Consider the following 25600-nt stretch of genomic DNA (forward strand, 5'->3'; position numbering starts at 1 on the left):
AAACTCAATGTACTACAACTACAGAACTTGGATATGGAGATAGACCTTAAAGCTGCTAAACCAAGGAATTGAGGCAATACACTAACCCTCAACACACTGTGCATTACCACTGAATTTTTGCATAGGAAGCCCAGACAAAAGAAATTTGTCTGAAACATTTTATTGAAAAGCCATCCCAAGCTGTGTTTTTCCTCTAACCCCTCTGGCGAACTTCCCAGAATATATGAGATAAACCATGTAAATGGATAGGAAGACTCAATATCATAAAATACTGATTCATTTACAAATTAATACATTAATGTAGTGCAATTCCAATAAAAATCCTGATGGGTTTTTCAATGAACTGAATAAGCTGATTGTAGATTCTAATTTTAGAGCCCCAAATAGACAAGACACATTTGAAGAATAAATAAGGGGAGTTCCCTGGTGATCTAGTGGTTAGAATTTGGCACTTCCACTGCTGTGGCCCCAGTTCAATCCCTGGTTGGGGAACTGAGATCCCGCAAACTGCACAGCAAGGCCAAAAAAAAAAAAAGAAAAAAAGTAGGGGAACCTACCCATCCAAGACAGTATAAATCTACAGTAAGACAATGTGGCAATGGCACTGGTATAGATCAATAAATGGGAACTGTGGCAAGCAGCTCTAAAATAGCCCCAATGATCCCCACCTCCTGGTATTTATGCTCTTGTGTTATTCTCTCCCCATGAATATGGATTTAGTGACTCACTTCTAAGGAATAGAATATGGCAGAAGTGATGGGATGTCACTTCTGAGTTAGACTATGTAGAGGCTGTGATTCTTGTCTTGGGATCTCTCTCTTTCTTTTTCTCCAATCTCTCACTCAGCGGGTAAGCAAGCTAAAACGTTGTGAGCAACATATGTAGAGACTCATGTAGCAAGGAACTGATGTCCCCTACCAACAGCCAGTGAGGATCTGAGGCTTGCCAACAGCCACATGAGTGAGCTTGGAAGTGGGTCCTCTCCTAGGAGAACTTTGAGGTGACTGCTGCCCCAGTTGACCCCTTAACAAGTTGATCTGATCTTGTAAGAACCTTGAGACAGAACTACCCGGCTAGGGCTAGACCACTCCCAGATTCCTAACCCACAGAAACTATGAGATAATAAATGTTTGTTGTTTTTAGCTGCTAAGTTTTGGGGTAATTTGTTGTGCAGCAATACACAACTATCACACACATGTACACACATGAAAACTTGATTTAGATCAGAGCTAGTACCACAGATCATTGGGGAAAGGATGACTTTTTCAATGAATGGTGCTAGGATGCCATCATTTATCTATATAAAAAAAAAAAAGCAGATTTCTCCATTTCATACCATAAAGAAAAACAGAAGTCCAAGTGTGTATTAAAGATATAAAAGTGAAAAGGTAAAACTTAAACATGTAAAGAATAAAATATCAGAGAATATCTTTATGAATTCATGGTAGGAATTTCTTAGTGAGATGTAAAAGCACAAAATATAAAAGAAAAAATATCTTAACTAAAACACACCATAAAAAAGTAAAAAGACAAACCACAAAGTGGGAGAAGGTATGGGCAACACACATAGCCAACAAAGGATCAGTATCCATAATATGTAAAAACCCTTACAAATCAATGAGGAAAAGGTAACTCAATAGAAAAAATGGCAAAAGAGAAAAATAGGCAGTTTACAAAAGAGGAAACACAAGTAACTAATAGGCACATGAAAAAATGCTCTAACTTACTGGAAAACAGGGAAATGCAATTTAATATAAAAATGAGGTTCCCTTCATACCCTTCAGATGGACAAAAATTTTTTAATTCATAGTGTATCAGTATCAAGTGTTGGTGTGAATGAGGAGCAGTGTTTGCTGGTGGAAACCTAAATTATTATAAACACTTTGGAAAATAATTTGACAGTCTTTAAGTAAGGTTAAATACAGTACATCCTACTAAGTACATATCCAGAGGACTATTATGCCTACACTCTAAGTATAAGAGACAAAGTTTGAATAGAAAAAAAAATTGATAAAACCTAAATGTCCAACTGTGAGAAAATAAATTGTGTTATTTTCACAGTGGACTAATATACATAAGTGAAAATGAATGAATCTGAGGAACATATTCCAACAGTGATAAACCTCACAAATAGAAATGAAATAATTAAAAGTTGCAGAAGAATTCATATGACCAATACAACTTTTAAAAAAGTTTTAAACTCTGTAAGAATATAATGTATTGCTTAGGGCTAAATAATCATCCAGTAATGGCATCAGGAAGTACCTGGGAAAAACAACTCCAAATTCAAGAACATGATTTGCTCTAAGCAACAATGGAAAAAGCCAAATGGGAGGGATATACTGGGGACTTAAATGTTTTGACGTTGTTTCATAACTTAAGCTGGATGTTGGGTAAATGGATAGTTGTATTATTCTTTATACCTCTCTGTATCTCTTAAATATATATAATATACTTTTTAAAAGCTTAAAAGTAATAAGCACCACATAGAGAAACAAAAGAAAAGACAGCAATAGTGGGGAAGGAATAGTTTAGAATAGTCACTATTTTAGAAGACACAAATTCCAAATAGAGTTTAGAATTGTTTCCTTTTTGGTAGAAGGGATATTAGTTTCCTTGAGCTGATGTAACAAATCATCAAAAACTTGGTGGTTTAAAACAACAAAAATTGATTCTCTCACAATTCTGGAAGCTAGAAGTGTGAAATCAAGTTGTTGGCAGGACTATACTCTCTCTAAAGGCTCTAGGGGAGAATCCTTCCTTGCCTCTTCCGTCTTTTGGTGGCTCCATGTGTTCCTTGGTTTGTGGCAGCACAACTGCAATCTCTGCCTGGGTCTTCACATGGCCTCCTTCCCTGTGTCTGAAATCTCTCTCCTCTTTCTCTTCTAAGGACACCAGTCATAGGATTAAGGGCCCACTGTAGATCCAGGGTGATCTCACCTTGAGATCCTTAAGTTTACCTGCAAAGACACTATTTCCAAATAATGTCACATTCACAGACAGATACCAGGAAACAACAGACTTGGACTTATTTTAGGGGGACACAATTCAACCCACTGCAAGGTGAACATACCTGTTTTGTTTTTTGTTCTGTTTTGTATGTTAGTAAAATTAAGATTAGGAAATCTACTCAGAGTTATGTTTAAAATACTTTTATGGTAGAGTTAATTTTCCTTAATGAACTTTGTTTTATTAGTTGCTTAGGTCTCTATTGTCAGTTTTTTTTTTTTTCAAACTAAATAGGATGGACAACTAAACAGGGTATAGGTATGCTGTTTCAGCCATAAAAAAAAGCTCAAAGAATGAACTGTGGATAGTTACTCAATATTTATATATATTTATATATATTTCATATATATTTTACTTGAATGGCTGCTTACTTAAATTGTTATTTGATAATAAGATCATGTGGCTATGTTAGGACAATTATAACAACAAATATTGATAATCTGTGTATTTTAATTGCACATTCCCTACAACATTTAGACATTTCCAGTGGGTTGTCTTGATGTTTTTATTTCTGTCCATAGTATCATCTTTCAGTCAATAAGGCTTGAAACCAAACATCACGGAGTTATAGATTTTTGGAACAAGAAGGGAACTTAGAGATCATCTTATCTCCTGCATTTTATTTTATAAATGAGGACACCCAGGACTACAGCATGTTCACAATCTGAGTTTCAGAACTAATTGAGTTACTGGGTAGCACAGAATATATATATATATAAACACCTAATTAAAATGGAGACCCATCACGCCTCGTCAGGGGTAAACGCAGAAATGTACTGGAGGGCTTCCCTGGTGGCGCAGGGGTTGAGAGTCGGCCTACCATGTAGGCGACTCGGTTCGTGCCCCGATCTGGGAAGATCCCACATTCCGCGGAGCGGCTACGCCCGTGAGCCATGGCCGCTGAGCTTGCGCGTCCGGAGCCTGTGCTCCGCAACGGGAGAAGCCACAACAGTGAGAGGCCTGCGTACCGCAAAAAAAAAAAAAGTACTGGAAAGGGCGGGGGGGGGGGGGCGTGTAAACTTTGAAAAGTAGTCCGTTTTTTTCCGTCCTTCTACTCTCTATATTACCAGTCACAGGTTTCTGAGCAAACAAATTAAAAAGAAAACATTTAATGTTCTCTAGTGAGACACGAAGTAACTTCAGAAAACGTAAAGGTCATAGACAACGCTATTTTATATATCAAGACATTTCCGTACCAATCCCCTCAAAGCCTACCTTGGAATCCTCCCAAGCCCCCACCCCCTGAAATATTCCATCTCTAGGCAGCTGCTTCTTCCGCGGGGCCCCTAAACAGTGTTTCACTTCTCAGGCTCGCGGGGTGATTGTCCTGGCCCGCGAGCGCGCGGGTGGCGGCACGGGGTGGGGAAAGCCCGCGTTCCAGCGCCCCACGCCCCGCAGGGAGCAGAGCCCGGCGGAGCCCGCGCTACGCGCCGGGGAGCGAGCTGGCCTCGGACTCCCAACGGCCGAGCCTCGGCGGCCGCGGAGACCGAACAGGAGCAGCTCCCGGGGCTGCGCGGCCGCTCGGGGTCGCCTGGCTGAGCTGAGTGGCGGGTGAGTGCGCCTCGGAGACCCGCGCAGAGCCGGATTCCCAGCCCCGCTGAGGTCCGGCCTACTTGCCTCCCTCTGCCCCCCAGCTCCCCGCTAATGTCCCCAAGCTGTCCAGTTCCCACCCGACTACAACCCGAAGCCAGCCCCTGCCCTTGGTGAATCCCAGTCTCTTCGTTGAACGTCTGACAGACTCCACACCCCGCTCCCCCTTTTAAGGATTCAAAAGTAAGACAAACAGAAGGCCTAGCCATTCAGGCTTATCTTCTGCTCCTCGCTCCTCCTCACTCCCCTACACCCCGAAATCTCATCACTAAATTTGCCACTTCTCCTAAGCAATCTAAGCCTTTCCCTGCTTTCTTGCTAGGAGAGTTCCCTCTCCCGTCCTCTCCTGACAGCTCTTCAGACCCAAGTCAAGTGTCATCATCTCTATCGTTTTTTCCAGAAGTTTCTTTCCCTTCTAGTCACTTTCAGCCCTTTGTTCATTCACCTTTTCTTGACGTTGACCACCCTGTGTGTGTTTAACAGCCTGCCCTCCCCCCCGCTCCGTTTGTGCGTTTTGCTTTGTTGGGGCTTCTCGGTTGTGTATGCCATCACAGCGGCCAAGCACGCAGAGAACCCTTAGTCATCATGAAAGGATAGGGGTACAGACAGAGATGGGCACAAGAGAAAGGGGTGTGGTTGAAATGGCAACTTGCTCCTGGAAATGACTAGGAATGATTTTGTAGACGTCCAATGAACCTCCAAAATTGAACTTAAAGAGAAGGGGTGGTGGGAATTTAAAATGATTGTATTTGGCAGCAAGTTGTCCGGGGAGGACACGGGGAGGAGGAGAAGACGAAAAGGTGTTTATTCTGCATCCCCTCTGTGCTCTTATAGCCGGCAAAGCGTGGATACTTGGAGTAAAGACCCGCCCCTTCGTTGCCTAAGTAATCTTTTTAAATTCTAAAATTCAGAGGGAAATTTAGGTTCTAAATTTTAAGTCCTAAGATACATAGGAGAAAAATATAAACACATATTGTGTGTTATTGTATAAACACATATTATACGAGTAAAATATGCACATAATTATACTTTTTTAAAAACCATAAAGTTATCAAATTGAAAAGTACAGCTCTTCCTCTGCTTCTCTTATCTGGCCTTTTTTACTCAAGGTAATCATTGTTCATAATTCATTGTGTATCTTTCCTGGAAAGCTTCTAATGCATTTTATTAAATCTAAACTGTTACTGATTATAATTTTATACAATTACATAGATGGAAACTACATATTATATGTAACAGCATAAAGAAAAAGATGTGAGGAAAGGAAAAAAGGTTGCCAGTTAAACCTTCTTAAAAGTGTGCATCTTAGAATAGATGAAATACCATGTATATGCCTACATACACTTTAAAAAATTTATACAGTTGATATACAATGCACTGTACTACCTTGGTTTTTCCTCCATGTAACAATATGTGATTGAGACATTTCTACATCTGTATATATAGCTTTACCTCATTATTTTTATTGCTAATGTTAAATTAAAACTTTATAGAACAGTGTACTACGGTACAATTAATGCATCCTTTATTAAGGAACATTTTGGTTGTTTCCAGGAAGTGTATTTGTTTTCTTCTTTATGCTGTTGCAAACATGTTGCATATATGCAAACATGTGAATGTGTATATGTAGTAAGGTAATTTATATTTACTAAAAATTTTTCCATTTCAACTATGTAATCTATTAAAATTTTTGTTACAGTTTTTAGGAATTCTTCTATATAAAACAGCTGTGTACATTTTCTAAGTTACAGTTAAATAATTGCATCAGTCTTTGGGAGTGGTAAGCTGACATTTTATATTTAGAGTTCATTACATTGCCAACTATGATTTGACATTTGAAAACAATGTAGGAAAAGCATCTCAAATGATTTCATCAGAGGAAGAATTCTATAGCTTCCTTAAGCAAAATCTCCCCAAAATGGCAGTAGTAATTTATTTATTTTGAGAGTCTGAGGTATATGATTTACTTTAAAAATGTAAACTGTAACAAATTATTTAGAAATTACTTGTTTCTCAGTCATGATAGCAATTAAAACCTTGTTATCATTTTCCGTATTGTCGGTGTGTACAGACTACTGACCATAAAGACTCTTTATGTTCACAAAATAAGAGCTTATCCTGTCCTTAGCGTGAGATATATATGTCAGCACTCAATTCACAGAGCATAAATTGAACTCTTTACATAAAACATATATTCCGAGAGGAGTATTCTAATAAGTTTTAGAAATTAAATGCTGTTTCCCCCACCACCATCCCCTTAAACAGCTTCACATAAATCCCAAGGAAACTGAGGTAAGGAGACACACATAAGAGGTGGAAAGTATATGTCTGTTATATTTAAATATGTTTACCTGAATTGAGGCTATCGACTATGTTTATTAGATTACCATGGGAGCAGAGTAACTCACAATGACCTCTTTCAGTGTATTTTATTATAAACTTCGGGAATTCTTGATTAGGAGGGAGAGGATTTCCGGGTTTTTGTCTTCTCTTTACACTCTGTCTTATTTTCAGCTTTCTTTCCTTCTTTTTCCCATTCCTTTTTACTTGCTTTCAATTTTCCTTCTCTAAGCCTATCGATTCAGCCTGACCTTAGTCATAGATTTTGTTTAACCTAACTGGTGTTATTCAGGACTACCTTAAGCTTTTTAAGCTTTTAATATCCTTTCATTGCAAGATTACAAAGAGCTAGGTGAACAAGGGGGCAAAACTAAATAGGGCCGTGATGCGATATGATCTGAAGTTTAGAAAGATCAATTGGGTGTGCAGTTGGATAAGATCTGTGAATGTGCTGGATCTTAGTTTCATTATCAGTAAAAAGGGAGAGTTAAGCTAGATGATTTCTAAGGTTTATTTTCTAGTTCTGAAATGATGTGCCATGAATCTTAACTATCTGGAATCTCCAGGGAATTAATTGTGTTGGGTAATAACATTTTCTGAAAATTTAATCTGAATCTGTGCCAACACTTAAGAAATAGTTGTCATATTTAGATGGAAAACTCATTAAGATTTATTGTATACTCCCTTGATTTCTTTAACAAAATGTCATGATTCAACTTTAGTCTTTCCTTGATGGCTTAAATAATAGTGGCTCTATACTGGCTGAAATAACTGTGTGTCTCTAGAAGGAGCATTTATTGCCTATGGAGAAGCTCTCCGGCCCTACTGAGCTCAGTCAGTACATGTGTTTCACCATTTATTGAAATTAAAGTAAATTTTGCTTTCGTTTCAGAAACCAGACAACAATGCCTGTTGATATCCTTTGAGAGAAGGCACGATTCTCTTATGGAGTAAAGTAAATTGTTTGGCAGAATTCAAAAGCATAGATTTGAGCAGAGTGACAGGTAGTTGATAGGACTTCACTAATGTGTATCATCATAATTGTTCTTGAGTTATTATAGATGGCACAACCAACTCCTCTAGGCCAGTTTCAAGTGTAAGAATGTAATGCACACACAACTCCTGGGTATTGTAGATCTTTATTGTGTCCAATAATAACTCAAGAGACGTTTACTTAGTTACTATCCAAGCACATTTGCTCTTGTGTGAAAAAGCTAGACATTAGATTGTGGCCAAGAGTCAAAGACAAAAACCAGGATTTATAAAAGACAGAGGAGAGAGGGATGAGAAAAAAAATACTTCAGACAGTTTGAGAACATTGGTCCTTGTTTGACATCTTGGGTGTGGGTAGGTAAACTGGTTAGCTGGCAGCTAAAAGGTCAGTTTGGGTCTTTCTGTTCTTGAATAGGCCAACCTTAGCATATCAAAGAAAACAATTTCAGCTGTTTATAGGTCCTTTGGAAAACCTGGTGAGGGCAGATGTCAGGTGCAGGTTACAGGCTATCTCTGTCTGATGGAGGGCTGCTGGTGTCCCTTCATACGAAGCACCGTCTTACTTAGGCCAGGTCTGCACCAGTGTCCTCAGAATTTCTCACTAGAAAGCCTCTTTATCTTCTTTTGAACTGTCTGCTTTGGAATTTGTTCTTTTGTTCTTCAGGTATTTACTGTTATACTGGTTTCTGGATCTTAGCCATATCCCAAACTCCTATTTATTTTGATGGAGTCTTGATTATTGTCCTAAATATGATTTTTTTTCCTGTAAGTAACATTTTGTCCCATTCCACTGGTGCCCCCTAATTTTCCTTGTTATATGCTCATGATAACTTCCACACTCCTTTACAATTGGAGCTTTTCTGATTGGGTAGGTTGGATTTATGCTTTATATGATACCGTTGCTCCAGTAAATAGTCACAATCCCATTTTAGCATGAATTTTATGTTTGGACTTGGGATATTCATTTTGGCTTCCAAGAGTATGTTTTATGCTTTTTGGGTGGTCCTGGTTATGCTCATATAGATGAGATGGCTGGACAGTTGAGTGTCTGATTGGTGAATTGTGGAGTAGCAGAGTTCCCCCAAGCAAGGAACATCTCAGTCCATGTAGTTCTTTGCTTGATCTCTTGGATAAGTATCCTGGTGTTGATCACCAGTTGGTCCTGGAGTACAGTCGCTCTCAATCTTTTTTCAGCCCTTTTTCCATACCTGAGGACAGGTGTCCTCCCATCAATTGCAGTGGTTACTTATAGTTTGAAAAAGACCCTAGAGGTGTGTAGGTGTGTGTGTGTGTGTGCGCGCCTGCACGCGCTGTCCCACTTTAAAAAAAATTCTCTCTCTAGCCCTATAAACTTAGTTTCTTTAGATAATGCAGTATGAGAGAAACAGATAATTTTGCTACCTGTCTAGCTTCAATGGGAGGGATAAATTAATACATCATACTCAATTTATTGAACAATTAAAAAAAAATTTTTATAATCCTAGGTTTTGAAGTTTTAAGGTGCTCTGCAGGTGGAAGGAGTGGATAACATGAGCGCTGAAGAAGGTGACCCACCCCCTCCGGAAGAAGAAGCCCCGTCCTCTTCGGGAGAGGCAGCACCTCCTAGCTCGGAAGATGTTGCCCCTCCGGATCCAGGAGATGAGGCTCCCCCGCCTCCGGAAGAAGAGGCTCCTCCTCCTTCCAGTGAAGAGGCCCCTCCCCTCCCAGTAGAGGCATCTGAAGAAGATACTGTCTCTCTTTCCGAAAAAGGTCCTACTTCTTCTTTAAGTGATTATATGAATCTCATTCCTTCTGATGAAAGGATAGTTATGCCAGATGAAGATGACCCAGATCTGAGAAGGATTCGACCTAGGCCTGCGCCACGATTGGTTCAGTCAGTGACTTCTGATGTGCTCTCTCAGTCTTCCCGCAGATCATCCAGATATCTCCGAAGTATGAGTGGCATTACAAATCTACAGGAAACATTAAAAGAGAGACAGGTTTTGCTTATAATACCATTTTTATTAAGTGTCACTTTTATCTGAAATGAAATATTTTGGTGATTTTTCTTCATAATTACAATTTTTACACATGGTTTTCATTCTTTAGGCAAGATTCAGAGATGCAAGGGAAAACCGAAAAATGAAAATTGACCCTTCATACAAATATATATTTGAAATTCTATCAGCAAAGCTTGGCCTGGACATAACAACTGTTGAAGAGTTAATTTTGGATTGCCCATCTGTAAGTTTAAGTCTTATTATTTTTTAATTACTCTTTGAGAAGTGATTGGTTGAAGAAACTTGAATCGTTGTGAACAACAAAACATTTAGAAAGAGAAGGTTGGGATTTAACTGAATAGACAAGAAGCTTTATTTTACATAGTTATAGCCAATTGGATGATATTTCTAGTTTGGCCTACTATTGTGGAGGAAGGGGAAAAAAGAGTTGGCAACTAGAAATGAGCTAAGATTCTAACTCAAAATGGCTTCAGAAGTTAGAGGGATGGTCAAGCACAGGTAGAGTGATATTTTAAAAGTACGGGTTATATAAACTACACGTGCAAATCATTTGGGTAGAAAAACAAACTGCAGAAATAGAGCTAGGGAACAGTGACTACTGTATGAATATAGTCGAAAACAACGAGGTGATTACCGTGCGTCTCTGCGTGCCAGGGAGAGCCCTGGATTCTGCCTACTTTTCTAGCATAATTATTAACAGTTCCTCCTTTCACTCCTAAAAGGGTCCCAGTTTCGGATGATGAATTTATATGGTCACCTTAATTATAGTAATGTATGATAAACTGTGACTGATAGCGGTTCCCGGAAGCACTGTCATAGCTTCCTTATAGCTCAGGTTCTAAATTTTCAACAAAATTACTCTGAGCTGCTTGAGTTTTTGTCAAGTCTAGGAGTGACCTGGGCTGGAGCTTCTACAAGACCTGCGAGCAGGTACATGCTGGTGGTGAGCTGATCGTCCCACTGAATGCAAGGGTGAGAGAGTTGCAAAGGGGGCGGCATTGTGGTGAGGTTGCCATTATCAGGGTCCATACTCCCTGTTCTTGCCCAGTGAACTTGGGCAAAACTCTTTAGCTTGCTCTAGGAGCGAAGAGTCTGTGGAATGTTTCCTAAAAGAGCCTCTCCCTTGCTCGATGCAGTATGTTACCAAGTTCTGGAAGTTGTCTGCCCTTCATTTCTTCCAGGACCCTTATAAAGCTTTAGAACTGGCAGGCCCCTGACAGTTGAATGGGACTGATCATTTTCTTGTTCCCTTAGTGTGTTACAGTGACATGGGCATGTGATTGATGCAGAGAGATCGATAGCTCTGAGCTATTTTAATGGCAAAGGATAGACAACCTTGGAGATGTGTACATAAAACAAGAGGTGCCACAGCAAGCAACTGGAAGTAGGATGGTTTCCCGGGTCACCAAAGTTCCCTGTAGGAATGTGCATGGGGCTAAGGATGGCTTCACAGGCATGCGGGCTGTTAGTTGAGTAGGCCCTTGTGCTGAAGGGCCCTACCCTTGGATAAATGATCTCCTGTTGCCATCTTAAAATTATTAATAATTTCTAAACAAGTGGCTCTGAATTTTCATTTTTCACTGGGCCTCACAAATTCTGTAACCTTCCCTGGCTATGGATGATACCACCCAATGGCAACAGGATTCTCTTTGCCACTCTCAATTGTTTTTGTTTGTTTGTATTGTTTTTTCATTTGTTTTCATCTCTCCTGGCCTCCCTTCTCTACTATTTTGACTCCTCTGGTGACTCTGGTTATGTGTCTGCCTATTCTCTAGGTAGAAGAAAGTGATGCAAAACAACCTTGCACACATCACTGAGCAGATGACCAAGAGAGGAAGGGAAGGCCAATTTCTAAAAAATGTGATTCTCAGTAGGCCCAGGCTTCAAGCCTGTCCCAAGGACCATTCCTGTGCTTGGTTAGGGAAGAAACCATATAGGTATTCAACATTGTTGCACCTGAAAATTTCAAGGCCACATATTTGGCTAACTTCACAATTGGAATCCCACTAGCTCTGCAAAAGATTTAGGCATAGACGTGGGGACTAGGCAGTGCCTTCAGAGGAAGACTGCTGCTAGGACTAAGCTGGGGAGATGAGTATCTACAGAGGTGATATTATCACCCTTAAGTATTTTCCACCTGGTTTTCTGGGCTGGCATTCTCTACTTGGAGGAAGTCTCTCTCACTGGCTAGCATGCTGACCAGGAAGTGGGAGTGCCCAATGCCTGCAAACCCTTCCATTTGTCATTCCTGGGGCGTGCCTTGGACTTTGGGTCTTTGTGGTTAGCTTCTTCCTTTAAGGCTATCATGGACCAGGCCAGACACTGCTTAGGCTGCAAGGAATGGGAAATCAAGGATTAAGGGAAGAGTCAAACCGGGAAAGGTGTTTCCTTAAGAGTTGCTGGTGAATTGCAAAGCCACAGTGGAGGGAAGATAGTAAGTACATCTAGGATGGAAACCAATGTCAAAATCTGGGAGAGATTAGAGTGCTCATTTGATTACATGGACAGAGCAAGAACATGTAGTAAATTGGCATCGCGATTAGTGGATGGGTGAGTAAGAAGTTGGAGCAAGAGGTGGTATGTTTTGTTATGGTTGTTTAGGTAACTGGGTGTGTGGAAAAGTTTTTCTTTTGTGTGAGGCCTGTTGCACAATTCAGAGTGAAAACAGTTCATTAAAGGCTCCGCAGGAGGGTAGACAACAGAAGAGGTGGTGGTTATTTTGTTTGCCTTCAGATCCATTCCCGACTGTGCTCCACCCTGCTCTGTGGCCTGGAAGGCTGACCCTTCTGGAATCTACCACATGGGCTCCCTCATCCTCTGGTTTCCAAGTGGCTCGGCTTCTGGGAGCCACCAGCAGGAGATTGGAGGGCAGAAGAGAAAGAAGCCTGATCCCTCCCCACTTGGCCACGTTTCTGCCAGTGTCCTCCCGAGCAGTCCCTTTCCCCCAGCTCCAGCTCTCAGCCTGCTTCCCGCTACCCCATTCCCCCCAACGCCCTCCCTTCCAGGCCTTGAGGTGGTACTGGTTTTCCTCTGTTGCTAGTCCTGTGTTGCTGCTAGTGCCACAGCTTCCCTTACCCTGCTCTGGCCTCTAGAAGTAGCCTCTTTAGGTTTCTTCAGAGCCTCTTTGTTACGACTCCTTTGCTTGCCAGGACCCTAACCAATGCAGAGGTTTCTGCCGCATTGGCATTCAAGCTTTTGCTACTTCGTGTGTTCCTGCTACTTTCATTCAGCGCTGCTCATGATAGTCACAGACATTACTTTCCTGGCTTACATGATAGTGTTTTCCAAAGTCAAGACAGCAGCAGCACAGTTCTGTGGAAAGAGAGCAGATCTGGAGTTCCCAGTTCTGCACTTGTGGGTATGTGTCTTTGGGTCCTTCACTCAAATTCTTTTTATTTTTATTTATTTTTAATTTTTTATTATTATTATTATTTGGGCTGGGCTACACAGCACATGGGATCTTAGTTCCCTGACCAGGGATCGAACCTGTGCCCCCTGCAATGGAAGCGCAGAGTCTTAACCACTGGACCACCAGGGAAGTTCTCAGATTCTTTTTATTTATTTATTTATTTATTCATGGCTGTGTTGGGTCTTCGTTGCTGCGTGGGCTTTCTCTAGTTGCGGCGAGTGGGGGTTACTCTTCGTTGTGGTGCGCGGGCTTCTCATTGCGGTGGCTTCTCTTCTTGCAGAACACAGGCTCTAGGCACATGGGCTTCCGTAGTTGTGGCACATGGGCTCAGTGGTTGTGGCTTGCGGGCTCTAGAGCACAGGCTCAGTAGTTGTGGCGCACGGGCTTAGTTGCTCCACGGCATGTGGGGTCTTCCTGGACCAGGGCTCGAAACCGTGTCCCCTGCATTGGGAGGTGGATTCTTAACCATTGCACCACCAGGGAAGTCCCCTCAAATTCTTTTTAGCTTTAATTTTCTTTTCTGCAAGAGGGGCATAATAATGCCACCTTACCTAGTGCAAGGTTGTGGTGAAACTCAGATGAAGTATTTGTAAAATATTACGTATTATAAGTGAATTTAAAACTGCAGTCATGATTTCGGCCCACGACGGTTTTCACTCTGCAGGCCTCAGGAGTACAACATGTCTAAAAGACAAGAATTCATTACGTTTGATATTGAGTTTTTTTTTTTATCACAGTCATGCAGTCTACTTTTGAGAGTTTGGATGCATTCAAAGCTGATGGGTCATTAGAAGTCACATACAGCATGAAAGTGTGGAACTGGGCAAGAATAGCTATGCTGACAGCTTCTGTATCTTTTAGGTGGTAATTATGCAAGAGAGCCAAGTTTACGTGTGAGATGGAAGAGTAGAAAATGAAGGGATAGAATTTTGCGCATCTCCGTGGCTCCATTTCATCTCCCAGGGTGGTGGTTCCCAAACGTGGTCCCAGGACCAGCAGCAGCATCACCTGGACCTTTTTAAAAATGCAAATCCTTGGGTCCAGCATTCTTTATTTTTAAGACGTCCCCTAGTTGCTTCTGTGATGCACACAAAAGTTTGAGAACCATTGTCCAAGGGTGAGAGGCTTTGCCAGACCTGAGATACTTCCTACAGGAATAGGTCAGTAAGTGAAGCGAAACCCACTGCCCAAGAGAGACACTTATGTATGAAATCAGTGGGGCTAGGTGAAGGGGGGTCAGTAAACTTGTGTTTCCCTAATGATGTGTGAGAGTTTTTGTTTATATGACCTAGATATCTACTTACTAAAGATAATTATACTGACTCATAAGTAATTAAATTCATGCTCATAAATATGGAAGACATTATATTAATTTGTTTTTATATGAGTTTGGCTACAATATAGGTCAAATTATAATTGCTGAAAATATAATTACTCAAATAATTGGTCAAACAAAACAGTTAGTTAATAAGGCAAGTTTTACTGTTCCACAAATCAACTTTTAAGAATAGTTTCTCTTGGGAATTCCCTGGTGGTCCAGTGGTTAGGACTCTGTGCTTTCACTGCCAAGGGCGCAGGTGCAATCCCTGGTCAGGGAAATAAGATCCTGCAAGCCACCCAGTGCAGCCAAAAAAAAAAGAGTAGTTTCTCTTAACAGTAATTCTTTATGTTTACCTCAAGTTGGACTCACCTATTTACCCTTATAAGATGCTGTGAGGCAGGGTTAGGTAAGTGGAGGCCCACTTATATATGTAGATAAGTAATGTAGGTTTGGAAATAGAATTCACCCTATATTCCATGATAATTTTGGAGTTAGATTAGTTCGGATTCTAATCCTGCCTCTGATGTACCTGCTTCTGTGTACCTTGAATAAACTCTTTTAGCCTCATTTCCTTTATTTACAGAACTATGAGGACTAAGGTATGCACAATGCTTAGCACAGGGCTTGGTTCATTTTATTATAGTTTCTGAGTCATTTTATTGATTATCATTTTCTCTTTTGTTTAACAGCTGGAAGCATTTACTCGTTTTTTTATGAAAGATGGTTGTAAGACATTGAAGTTTTTGTACCAAGAAGGAGATGTACCTGGTCTTGGTAAGGATGTTTTGCAAGGGTAACGTGCCAGCTATTCATGAATGAATGTCAAAGTGCAGCATATCTTTTCTCTTATACATAGACAATCCTATATTTATAAAGAAAATTTACCAGGAGCTTACAAGATTGCTGTAAGGATTGAAGAAGAAAGCATCCTTATAGAAGTCATTGACCTCTCCTGGGAATACACATTTTCACTAGAATTGAATTGCCTTTTCCTTGAAACAGGTAGAGCCATTTTGTACACGTGTTGTCAGATGACTAGAAATAGTCATGAAACCACCCGAAAGCACAGCAGTCACTCCCTGTGGTCCTGTGTCAGTATCTTGTGTTTGCTGCAGCTGGCAGTGGAATATCTGGCTTTCCCTACTTTTCACGTTATTCCAAAAAGAATTGGTACTTTACCAGGTCATTGAACTTTTGTCTTAATAACTAGGTACACAGATCATCCTTTGGTTTTAGACTACTTATCTTATAAATCTTGTGGATTTTACCGTGTCCCCTCTGTTAGTTCTTTCTTGCTTTCCTCCTCTGCTGCTTTTTTTTTTTTTTGCGGTACGCGGGCCTCTCACTGTTGTGGCCTCTCCCATTGTGGAGCACAGGCTCCGGACGCGCAGGCTCAGCAGCCATGGCTCATGGGCCCAGCCGCTGCGTGGCATGTGGGATCTTCCCGGACCAGGGCACGAACCCATGTCCCCTGGATCGGCAGGTGGACTCTCAACCACTGCGCCACCAGGGAAGCCCCCTCCTCTGCTGCCTTTAAGCTTAGGCTCCTATCTCATGCCTGCCCCAGTTTTCCAGATTGAAAACCAGTATCTCTGTTACCAGATTTCCTCTCTGAAATCCATACTACTTATTCCTGCCAAGTAAATCTTTCATTGTCCTGTTGTTGGATTGAGTCCAAACTCTTTATTTATTCTACTAAGGCCTGTCATAACCTGGACACACAGTACTTGTTTAGTCTGATCTCCTATTCTGCCAAACATGAACTTGCTGCTCTCTCTAAGCCAGTCTTCATGGTTGTCTGTCCACACCAGTCATTTCTGTGCCCTTTTCTCCACCCTCCTAAGTGTCTCCACCCAGCCAAATCCTACCCCTCCTCCAGATTGCCTCAGGCATTCTCTTTACTTCAGAGCCTTCTCAGAGTGTTCCAAACCACATCCATCACTATCCTCCAAACGCCTGTCTCTTTTAAAGTTTGCATTGTAAAATACACCACTTGATCACGTTCTTCTGTTTTCATCTAATTGTTTAATATATATGTCTTTCTTCACCAACAAAATATGTAGACTCACAATTAGTGACTATGTCTGCTCTATTAATCTTCTGTCTCTCACAATTCTTATGCTGGGACATTATTGTAAGGTCCAAATTTTCATAATTCATTAAAAATTAAAAGAATAGGGACTTCCCTGGTGGCGCAGCGGTTGAGAGTCCACCTGCTGATGCAGGGGACACGGGTTCGTGCCCCGACCTGGGAAGATCCCACATGCCGTGGAGTGGCTGGGCCTGTGGGCCATGGCTGCTGAGCCTGCGCATCCGGAGCCTGTGCTCCGCAACGGGAGAGGCCGCAACAGTGAGAGGCCCGCGTACTGCAAAAAAATTAAATAAATAAATAAAACAATAGCTGAAAATATAGAAAGGTGAGAAAATATCTACAATTAGAAGAAAAATTAAAACTACCACCCACATTCCCACTCACTTGGAATAATCAAGTTAACTCCTTGATGAGTATCCTTCTGTAACTTCTTTGGTATATATATATGTGTGTGTGTGTGTGTGTGTGTGTGTGTTTATTTATTTCCCTCTCTTTATGTATTTTGATATGTATATGTACAGTATGTATGAGATATGTACATATATATACACAGTATATATACCACTATGTATATAGTTTTATCTTCTGCTAGTTTTATCTTCTGATCACTAATTTAGATGTTTGTAACGACCCAAATTATAAGTATTGCTGCAAGTCTAAGACATATTCACGGTTCATTGACTCCTTCACATCCAGAGTTGCATATATAATATGTAGAGTTGGATCCTATTTTGCAGTATATATGTATATATACTGCTATACATATATATATTTGGGGGGACACATTCAGTCCATAGCATTTATTGTTATCCTATATTGCCTCAAACCTTCTTTGGAAGAGTATAGTATAAATAATAATAATGAAACTCTCAAGCTTTCAGCCGAAAAAAAAAAAAAAGTATCATTTTCAAACTTATTGGGCCAAAACAAGAATGTAGAGCTAGTGAGAATATTCCTTTTGTGCCAAGATTACACCAGACAGACAGAGCTCTCCAGGATGCTTCTGGATGACTAGGTAAGTTTGAGACGGGCTCTCTGTGCCTCCACCTTTCCACAGCCTACGGCATTCTTGCTGCCTTTAACCAGGAAAGTAATCACCTCTTTTATGGCTCACAAGTAGCATCTCACTTACGCCAAATGTGCTGGAGGCTGGGAATGCTTTGTGGTTTGCTGACCTTGTACCCACTCTGGTGCTTTGGGTCGTTCTTTGTCAAAAGTTATGAAAGTACAAGACAGATGAGAAGGGGGACGTGCATTCTTCAGCTGGAAGAGTGACCAAGTAACTACAAACTGCTGCCCTTCCTGGGATCGTGCTGGTCACTGCAGACTTCAGCAGCCCAATGACTTGTTCCTCCAGACAGCGCCTATGCCTATGCCTTGTTCACCCAGACCACCAGCCCTGTGGGTCCTGAGGAGGCAAAGCTTGATGGGGAGTAGGCAGGTACTGGATGAGAGTGTAAGGGGCCAAGGTAGGACTGAGAAGGAAGCCACTTTCCCCATTCTCAGTGCCCTGCTGGATTCTAAGACCCCTCTACCCTAACAATTATCTTTCTAAATAGCCTTGGTCCAAACTTGGGAGCTCAGGGTGGATTTCAAGTCAGTGTCAACAGTGTGAAACTTTCCATTTCTTCTAGACAGGTTATCCTGTGTATCCTGATATATGGGTGAGAGTATCCCAGACCAGATGTTGTTTTCTTAAACTGCAGAGCTTATCACACCCTCCATTGACGGTGTGCAGACCCCTGGGCCTGCAGGGAGGAGGAGATCACAGATAGACACTGTTTGACACACTGGTTTAAAGCTCGGTCCTGGAGAGGGTCAGAAGTGAGGTGGTGAAGGCAAGCTCCACTCTTTACTCGCTGGGTCACACTGGGAAAGTTATTTCACCTCTCCGGGCCTTGGTTTTCTCATCTGTAAAATGGGAACAGTAATGGAACTCACCTCATGGGATTGGGAGGACCGTGGTTATGCTGGGCTCAGGGCAAGTGCCATGTAAACTTTGCCTCACTCCCTAAAAATGTTTTGTCCTCCAAGATTATAGTCCAGTCTCAGAAAGAAAAAGGAACTCAGTAGCCATGAGAGTTAGTTCAGCCTTCTCTTATTTTCAAAAACATTGCATTTCCTGTTTGGGGACCATGTCACCCAAGATATGCTTCTTTTTTTTCAATTTAATTGGACTAAGAAAAAACAATTTATAGATGCTTTATAAAAATGTAATCCAACTCTATATATTATTCTATGGTAGCTTTTAAAAATTGATAATATTGTCTTCTCCATGCCACTGATACATTTCCACAATTAAATTTTAAACAATTGCATTGTACTTCATTAGGCTGAGACAACTATTAGGTTCAAAACTTATTATTAGAATTTAGGTTGTTCACAACTTTTTTCTCCTTTAAACAATGCCTCAATGAATATCATTGAAGCTAATTCTACGTGGATTAGGAAGACTTTTTAGGAAGAATTCTCAGGAGAACTGCTAGAAGAAAGGGTAAACATACTTTTAATTATTTTTGCTATTTCCAAAAATAATATATTTATCAGCTTGGTGAGTATTCCTCTACATGTCTTACTTATATGCACGTGCTAACATGTAGACACTTAGTATCATTTTAAAAATATGATCATATAACACGTTTTATTCTTGACTTACTTTTTGGACTTGACAGTATAACCTAGACATTTTTTATGTTATTAAATATAGATTTATCTAATTTAAAAGATGCTGTATAGTATTCTTTAGTGTAGCTGCATTTGGATTTTTAGAAGCCAGGAATATGTTCAGCTGTGAGTAATGGAAATCCTAATAGTAGCTTAAACAAATAGGGAGTCTGTTTTCCTCTCATAACTGGGCAGGCAGTGGCTAGCAGTGGTTCAAGTGCTCAGTAACGCCATCAGAAACCCAGATTCTTATTTTATTTCTGTTCTGCCATTCTTTTTTTTTTTAAATTTAATTAATTAATTTATTTGGCTGCATTGGGTCTTCGTTGCTGTGTGCGGGCTTTTCTCTAGTTGCCGCGAGTGGGAACTACTTTTCATTGTGGTGCACGGGCTTCTCATTGCGGTGGCCTCTCTTGCTTTAGAGCACCCGCTCTAGAGTGTGGGCTTAGTTGCTCCACAGCATGTGGGATCTTCCCATACCTGGGATCGAACCAGTGTCCCCTGCATTGGCAGGTGGATTTTTAACCACTGCGCCACAAGGCAAGTCCCCTATTCTGCCGTTCTTAACACATTGCTTTGTGTTCATATTAGTTCCACATGGTTGCAAGATGAAGTCTAGACATTATGTACAGGTTTTCATCATGTAGGAAAGGGGCCTACTAGTCACACCTCTCCCCTTTATCAGGAAAGCCCAAGATTCTTAATGTCATATGACTACCCTAGGGGCTAGGGAGGCTGAGAAAGCAGTTGTCTCCCTGAGAATGTACAGATTGCTAAATGGGACAAATTCAGGTTCACTTATCAAGGGAAAAAGAGAGAATATTAAGGGTAAAGGTAATTCTGCCAACCTCCATGAATGAGCATTTGAGCTCTACATTGCTACATACCATGTCTCAGGGTTCTTTGGCTGTAAGCAAGGTGCAGACTCTGGCTTAGGTAAGCAAAATATTAAAACATTAGGGTGGTTCACAAAATTTAGAACTAGCTGAACAATCAGGCCTTGGGAAAAATAGGAATAGAGCATTTCCATGGATTTCAGGGCAGTTTCTTTGGATTCATCAGTAGATTGACCTTGCTCAGATACCCTTTTATCTTTGTGTCTCTGCATTCAAGGTTTACAGTCTTGCAGAGAGTCTAATTAGTATAGTTTTCATATGTGTACCCCTGCAGGGCTCTGAGACTGGTGTCCTCCAGAATCCCAGGATGGGAGAAATTCCCCAAACCCAAAGGAAGGGGGGCTGGGCAGACAAAAGATGTTTATGGTTTTGTGATAGGGATGTAAAATTTTCTTAGATCATATTTCAAATTGGTTATGGTTGTGAACAGGAAGACTGTTGATTGTTTGCTTATTAATATTGCAACCAGGGACTTCCCTGGTGGTACCAGTGGTAAAGAGCCCACCTTCCAGTGCAGGGAATGTGGGTTCCATCCCTGGTCGGGGAACTAAGGTCCCACAACTAAGCCCACATGCCACAACTACTGAGCTCACACGCCTCCACGTGATAGCCCGCGTGCTGCAAACTACAGAGCCCACGTGCTCTGGAGTCTGCATGCCACAACTAGAGAGAGGAAACCTGCAGTCCACAACTAGAGAGGAAACCTGCAGTCCACAACTAGAGAGAAGCCCACACGCCACAAAGAAAAGATCCCACATGCCTCAACGAAGATCCTGTGTGCCGCAACTAAGACCCTACGCAGCCAAAAAAAATTAAAAAAAAAAAAAAAAGAAAGAAAAAATATTGCAACTAGCTATCTAACAGAATTCTCATATTTTAAAATAGTTTTTAAACATCGAAGAAAGATTTCTAATGATACATTTTCATTGAAACTAGTTCAAGGAAGGATTTACTATAAGTCGGGTGCTATGAGAGTATGTAGTGGGGGACAGGATCTTCTTGGGGGAGTCAGTGAAAGTTTACCTGAGAGGTGGCATTTTGGTTGAGATCCGAAAGATTAGCAAGGATTAAGGAGGCAAACGGTTGAGAATGGGATAAGAGAAGGGTTTGCGTGAAAGTCCTGCCTGAGGCCAGGCCAAAAGGAGCAAAGTGCAGAACTCAGTGAAAGGCACCCAAGGAGGCTGCAATTTAAGATTTGCAATTACATCCTTTTGTAGACAAAAAATTTTATTCCATAATTATATTGAAAACTTCTTAAAGTAAAGCAAGGAACAAGGGTGTAAGATCCACAGTAATTTATCACATTTGATCAGTCATGTAATCGTATGCTAAGTTCTTGACTTTTGTTTTCAGAATGTGGTCGAACTATTGCTGGAGCAACCAAAGGGGCAAAAATGATGAGATTGTATATAGACAACGCAGCCCCAGAGAAACTAAAAGGAGTGTGTGTAGTTTTTGTTCGCTGTCGCAATGATGTCCCTATAAATACTAAAAATATTCATGAAGTATGTTTACATTTTTTTCAAATATACGGTTAAGCATTTTTGCCAGCTTTACTGAGATATAATTGACATATAACGTTATGTAAGTTTAAGGTATACAAAGAATTGATTTAACACAGTGTGAAATGATTACCACCATAGCATTAGCTAACACCTCCATTGCCTCACATAATTACCTTTTTTTCTTCTTTTTTGGTAATGACATTTAAGATCTACTCCCTTAGCAACTTTTAAGTATACAATACAGTATCGTTAACTACAGTCACCATGCTGTACGTTAGATCCCCAGAACTTATTCATCTTATAACTGGAAGTTAGTACCCTTTGACCAATGTTTTTTCCATACAAATTTCTGGGCAGAGGGCTAGTTTCATTGCTTTTTACCTCAACTGACAGAGTTTTTCTCGTCCCCTTTTCATGGACAGGGCAACTGTCCACCTAGAACTTTCTTTATGTAGGAGGCTCAGTTTCATTTCCCTCACATTATATGGACTCCAGGCCATATCTCCTTCCCTATGCAGAAATTAAAGCACCAGGGAAAGTGTTTACTTGATGAGCAAGTATGTGAATGGTTAAGTGTGGGCAGAACATAAGTTTGTTGATTTTAGAACCTTAATATTCACCACTTAAGTTTTCCTAATAGTTTATAAGATATATTGTCTATACTTATTGTAATGTAAAATAGGTTATGATTTTCAGTTCTTTAATGGGATCAGCATGTAAAATAACATTTGAACACTGCCCTTTTAGGAAGTGCTATTTACTTTTCTGGACGTATCAGAAGGACTCCTAGTTGGGATTAGGAATATGCTGGCAAATATATTTCTACCAGCTATTCTTGCGACAAATAATTGGGGTGCTTTAAACCAGTCCCAGCAAGGAGAATCTGAAAAACACATTTTCACTGAAACCATCAGCAGATACCTTTCATCTTTAGATGGTAAGTATAGTATTTAATGTTTAATCAGTTACTACAAATGAGCAAATTAACTATAAGATATTAAAAATAAGCATTAGAGAAAACATTTCCATCTTAATAGAAGATGTTAATCAAAGCAATTATGAGACCTAGAGATAAGATATCAAATCATTAGAACTTCTCTTTCCACGGATCTCTGAAGGCATAAGATACATTTTCTTTTATATCTCCCATTGTAGAAGGAGGATTCTCTTCCTATATTATTTGAGAAAATTTTTACCATATTTAAAAATACATACATTATGATGAACTCTTTTTAAAATATAAATTATATTATTTCATATTTTTAAAATATGCAATTTTATTAATAAATCATAGTCATAGTCTAATGATCAACTAGAATTATATTTCTATAAAGTGTTAGATCTCTAACATTTTAGTAATTACAGCTTGAAACCACACATTGGCATTTAATGGATTGACATTAAACACCTCTTGTCAATATTATTTTTTCCCTTTTAGGTGCTAGAATAAGTATTGAGGGAACAGTTAAGTTAAAGCAGATAGACAATGTTGATTTTTCCAAACTGCATACCTTTGAAGAAGTGACACTCGCAGCTAGCAATTCAGAAACTGTTCGTCAGCTAGAGGACGTGCTGATGATATGGTACAGACAGATTGAACAGGTGAGCCGACCTGAGTGATTTCACCAGATGTGAGTCATAGTTCTTATCTGTGTCCTAGTCACTGCATTTTGTCCCTAAAAGTAAAGGGAAGAGGAGCCTTCCAGATTCTACTATGAAATTCAGCCTATTTTTGATTCTAGTGCAAAATCATTGTTCTCTCTGGACCACTTAATATCAACTTTAAGATATTTCCCACTTTAAGGAGGAAACCATAACATTATGGCTTGAGAATGGAATAATGAAGAAACAGAAATAGCCAGGATTTATCTCCAATATCTTATGTATTGTTTATGCTCTTCATTAGAGAGAGAGGAAAAGTACACAGTGAAGAGACTATAGCCACAATGCTAGACACTTAATAAATACCTCTGGCTTGATCAATGGAATTGTCTGTGTTGACAGAGAGGTTCAAACTAGGCTCATTCCTATCAGTACTGCAGTGGCAAGTCTGCAGCTCTCTGGCCAAATACATTTTCTCTGGCAGTAAGAAAAGCAGTGATAGGAATAGGGTATATGTCAACATTCTGAGAGGTGCCAACTTACACTACAAACGTTGACCACAACCAATTATTAGGTAATTGCTCTAAACAGAAAGAGGACTCTAGAAGCCAACTCACAGATCTCTAGTTCATGGGCACAGGACAGTGAAACTGGAGAAGAAAATCTTCAGTTGAATGAGGACTAGGGGAGAAAAATCTTGAGCAAGCAAGAGTTAGAGAAAAACATTTCTGATTTTACCTCTCTTAGAACTGTTAGAAGGAGGGAGGTGTAGTTGGAGTGGAAAAATTGGAGGACTTTGGAAACTCCATCAAGGCCTGGAGTGCTGGCCACAAAATTTGCTCCCAGGTGTCCCTAGGTACTCGAAGTAATTGTCCACCAAGGACTCCTGCAGCTGCCTACTATGCCAGTTGGCATAGGAAGAGGGAGTTGTAAGCCATTGTGGAATTCAAGCTGTGTCCTACACAGTGGCTGAGGAGATCTCCTCCAATTATCATGATCAATCAAAATAGATCTTCTTTTATAAAAATGAGCAAGCAAAAGAAATAGCTTAACCTAAGGAGATTAGGCAACTTGAAATAAGAAAAGTTGGGGGGAATTCCCTGGTGGTCCAGTGATTAGGACTCTGCGCTTTCACATTGGTTGGGGAACTAAGAACTAAGATCCCACAATCCTGTAAGCCGCACAGCCAAAAAAAGAAAAAGGAAAATCATGTTGGGCAATTGTAGCAAATGGTCTCCAGTTAAGCAGAATCAGTGCAAGAAATGGGAGACTTCTTTAAAAAATATTACATCTAAAATAAACCTTGACCTCTTGTCATACACAAAAATTAATTCAAGATGGATCATAGACATAAATATGAAAGCTAAAACTAAAAAAAGAGATACACGGAACAACATGGATGAATCTCAAAAACATGTTGAGTGAACGAATCCAGCCTTAAAAAAGTAATGTGAAAAATAGAACAAAAAATACACTTGAATCAGAACATAATGTAGAACTATATTAATATCTTATTAAGATACAAACCCCAGAAGCCATGAAAGGAAAAACCTGACATATATGACTATATAAACAAATTAATGTAAGATCCATATGGCAGAAATCCCTGTAAGCAACATTAGAAGATAATTGACCTTCTGGGAGAAAATATTATCAGCATATGTAACAGAGTTAATATCCATAATATGTAAAGAATGTCTATAAATCATTAAGAAATGGGCATTTCAGAGAAAACTTGGCCAAGGATATGAACAATGTCATTCAAAGAAAGTACGTGGACATATTTGACCTGAAAAAGAAGGGGACCTAGGAGTGACGTGATGTCTTCAAATATTTGATGGTATTTCATGTGGACTTAAACTTGTACTGTAATGGCCCTAACAGGCAGAATTAAGAGTGGAGTGTGATGGTTATAAGGAGGGAGATTTTATTAGGATCACTTTCTCACAGAATTCCGCCCCCACCCGAAAATGGAATGTTTTGTATCCCTGAAAGTATCCGATTTGAGGTTGGATTATCATCTATGAATAATGTTGTAGTAGGAATTAAACATCAAAAGTGTTGCTTGATTTAGTTAATTTTAAGGTCCATTTTCATTCTTTAATTCAGTGATTCAAATTATATAGACTTTCAGCCACTAAGAAAAGTTTAAATTATGTCTAGTATCCTTTATTTAAGG

At 40.1% G+C, this 25600-nt stretch overlaps 1 protein-coding gene across 1 annotated transcript in view; it reads left to right on the forward strand.

The window, feature by feature from the left end:
- Positions 1 to 9461: 9461 nt before the first annotated feature.
- DNAH8 (dynein axonemal heavy chain 8) overlaps positions 9462 to 25600 on the forward strand; it is a 322160-nt gene continuing 306021 nt past the window's right edge. Inside the window, exons 1-6 of the mRNA XM_065885438.1 lie at positions 9462 to 9911; positions 10021 to 10155; positions 15352 to 15436; positions 21668 to 21819; positions 22567 to 22756; positions 23258 to 23421. Of these exons, the coding sequence (XP_065741510.1) occupies positions 9462 to 9911; positions 10021 to 10155; positions 15352 to 15436; positions 21668 to 21819; positions 22567 to 22756; positions 23258 to 23421 (1176 nt within the window). The remainder of the gene's footprint in view (positions 9912 to 10020; positions 10156 to 15351; positions 15437 to 21667; positions 21820 to 22566; positions 22757 to 23257; positions 23422 to 25600) is intronic.

The sequence above is a fragment of the Phocoena phocoena genome, chromosome 10 (assembly GCF_963924675.1).
Source record: "Phocoena phocoena chromosome 10, mPhoPho1.1, whole genome shotgun sequence".
NCBI lineage: Eukaryota > Metazoa > Chordata > Mammalia > Artiodactyla > Phocoenidae > Phocoena > Phocoena phocoena.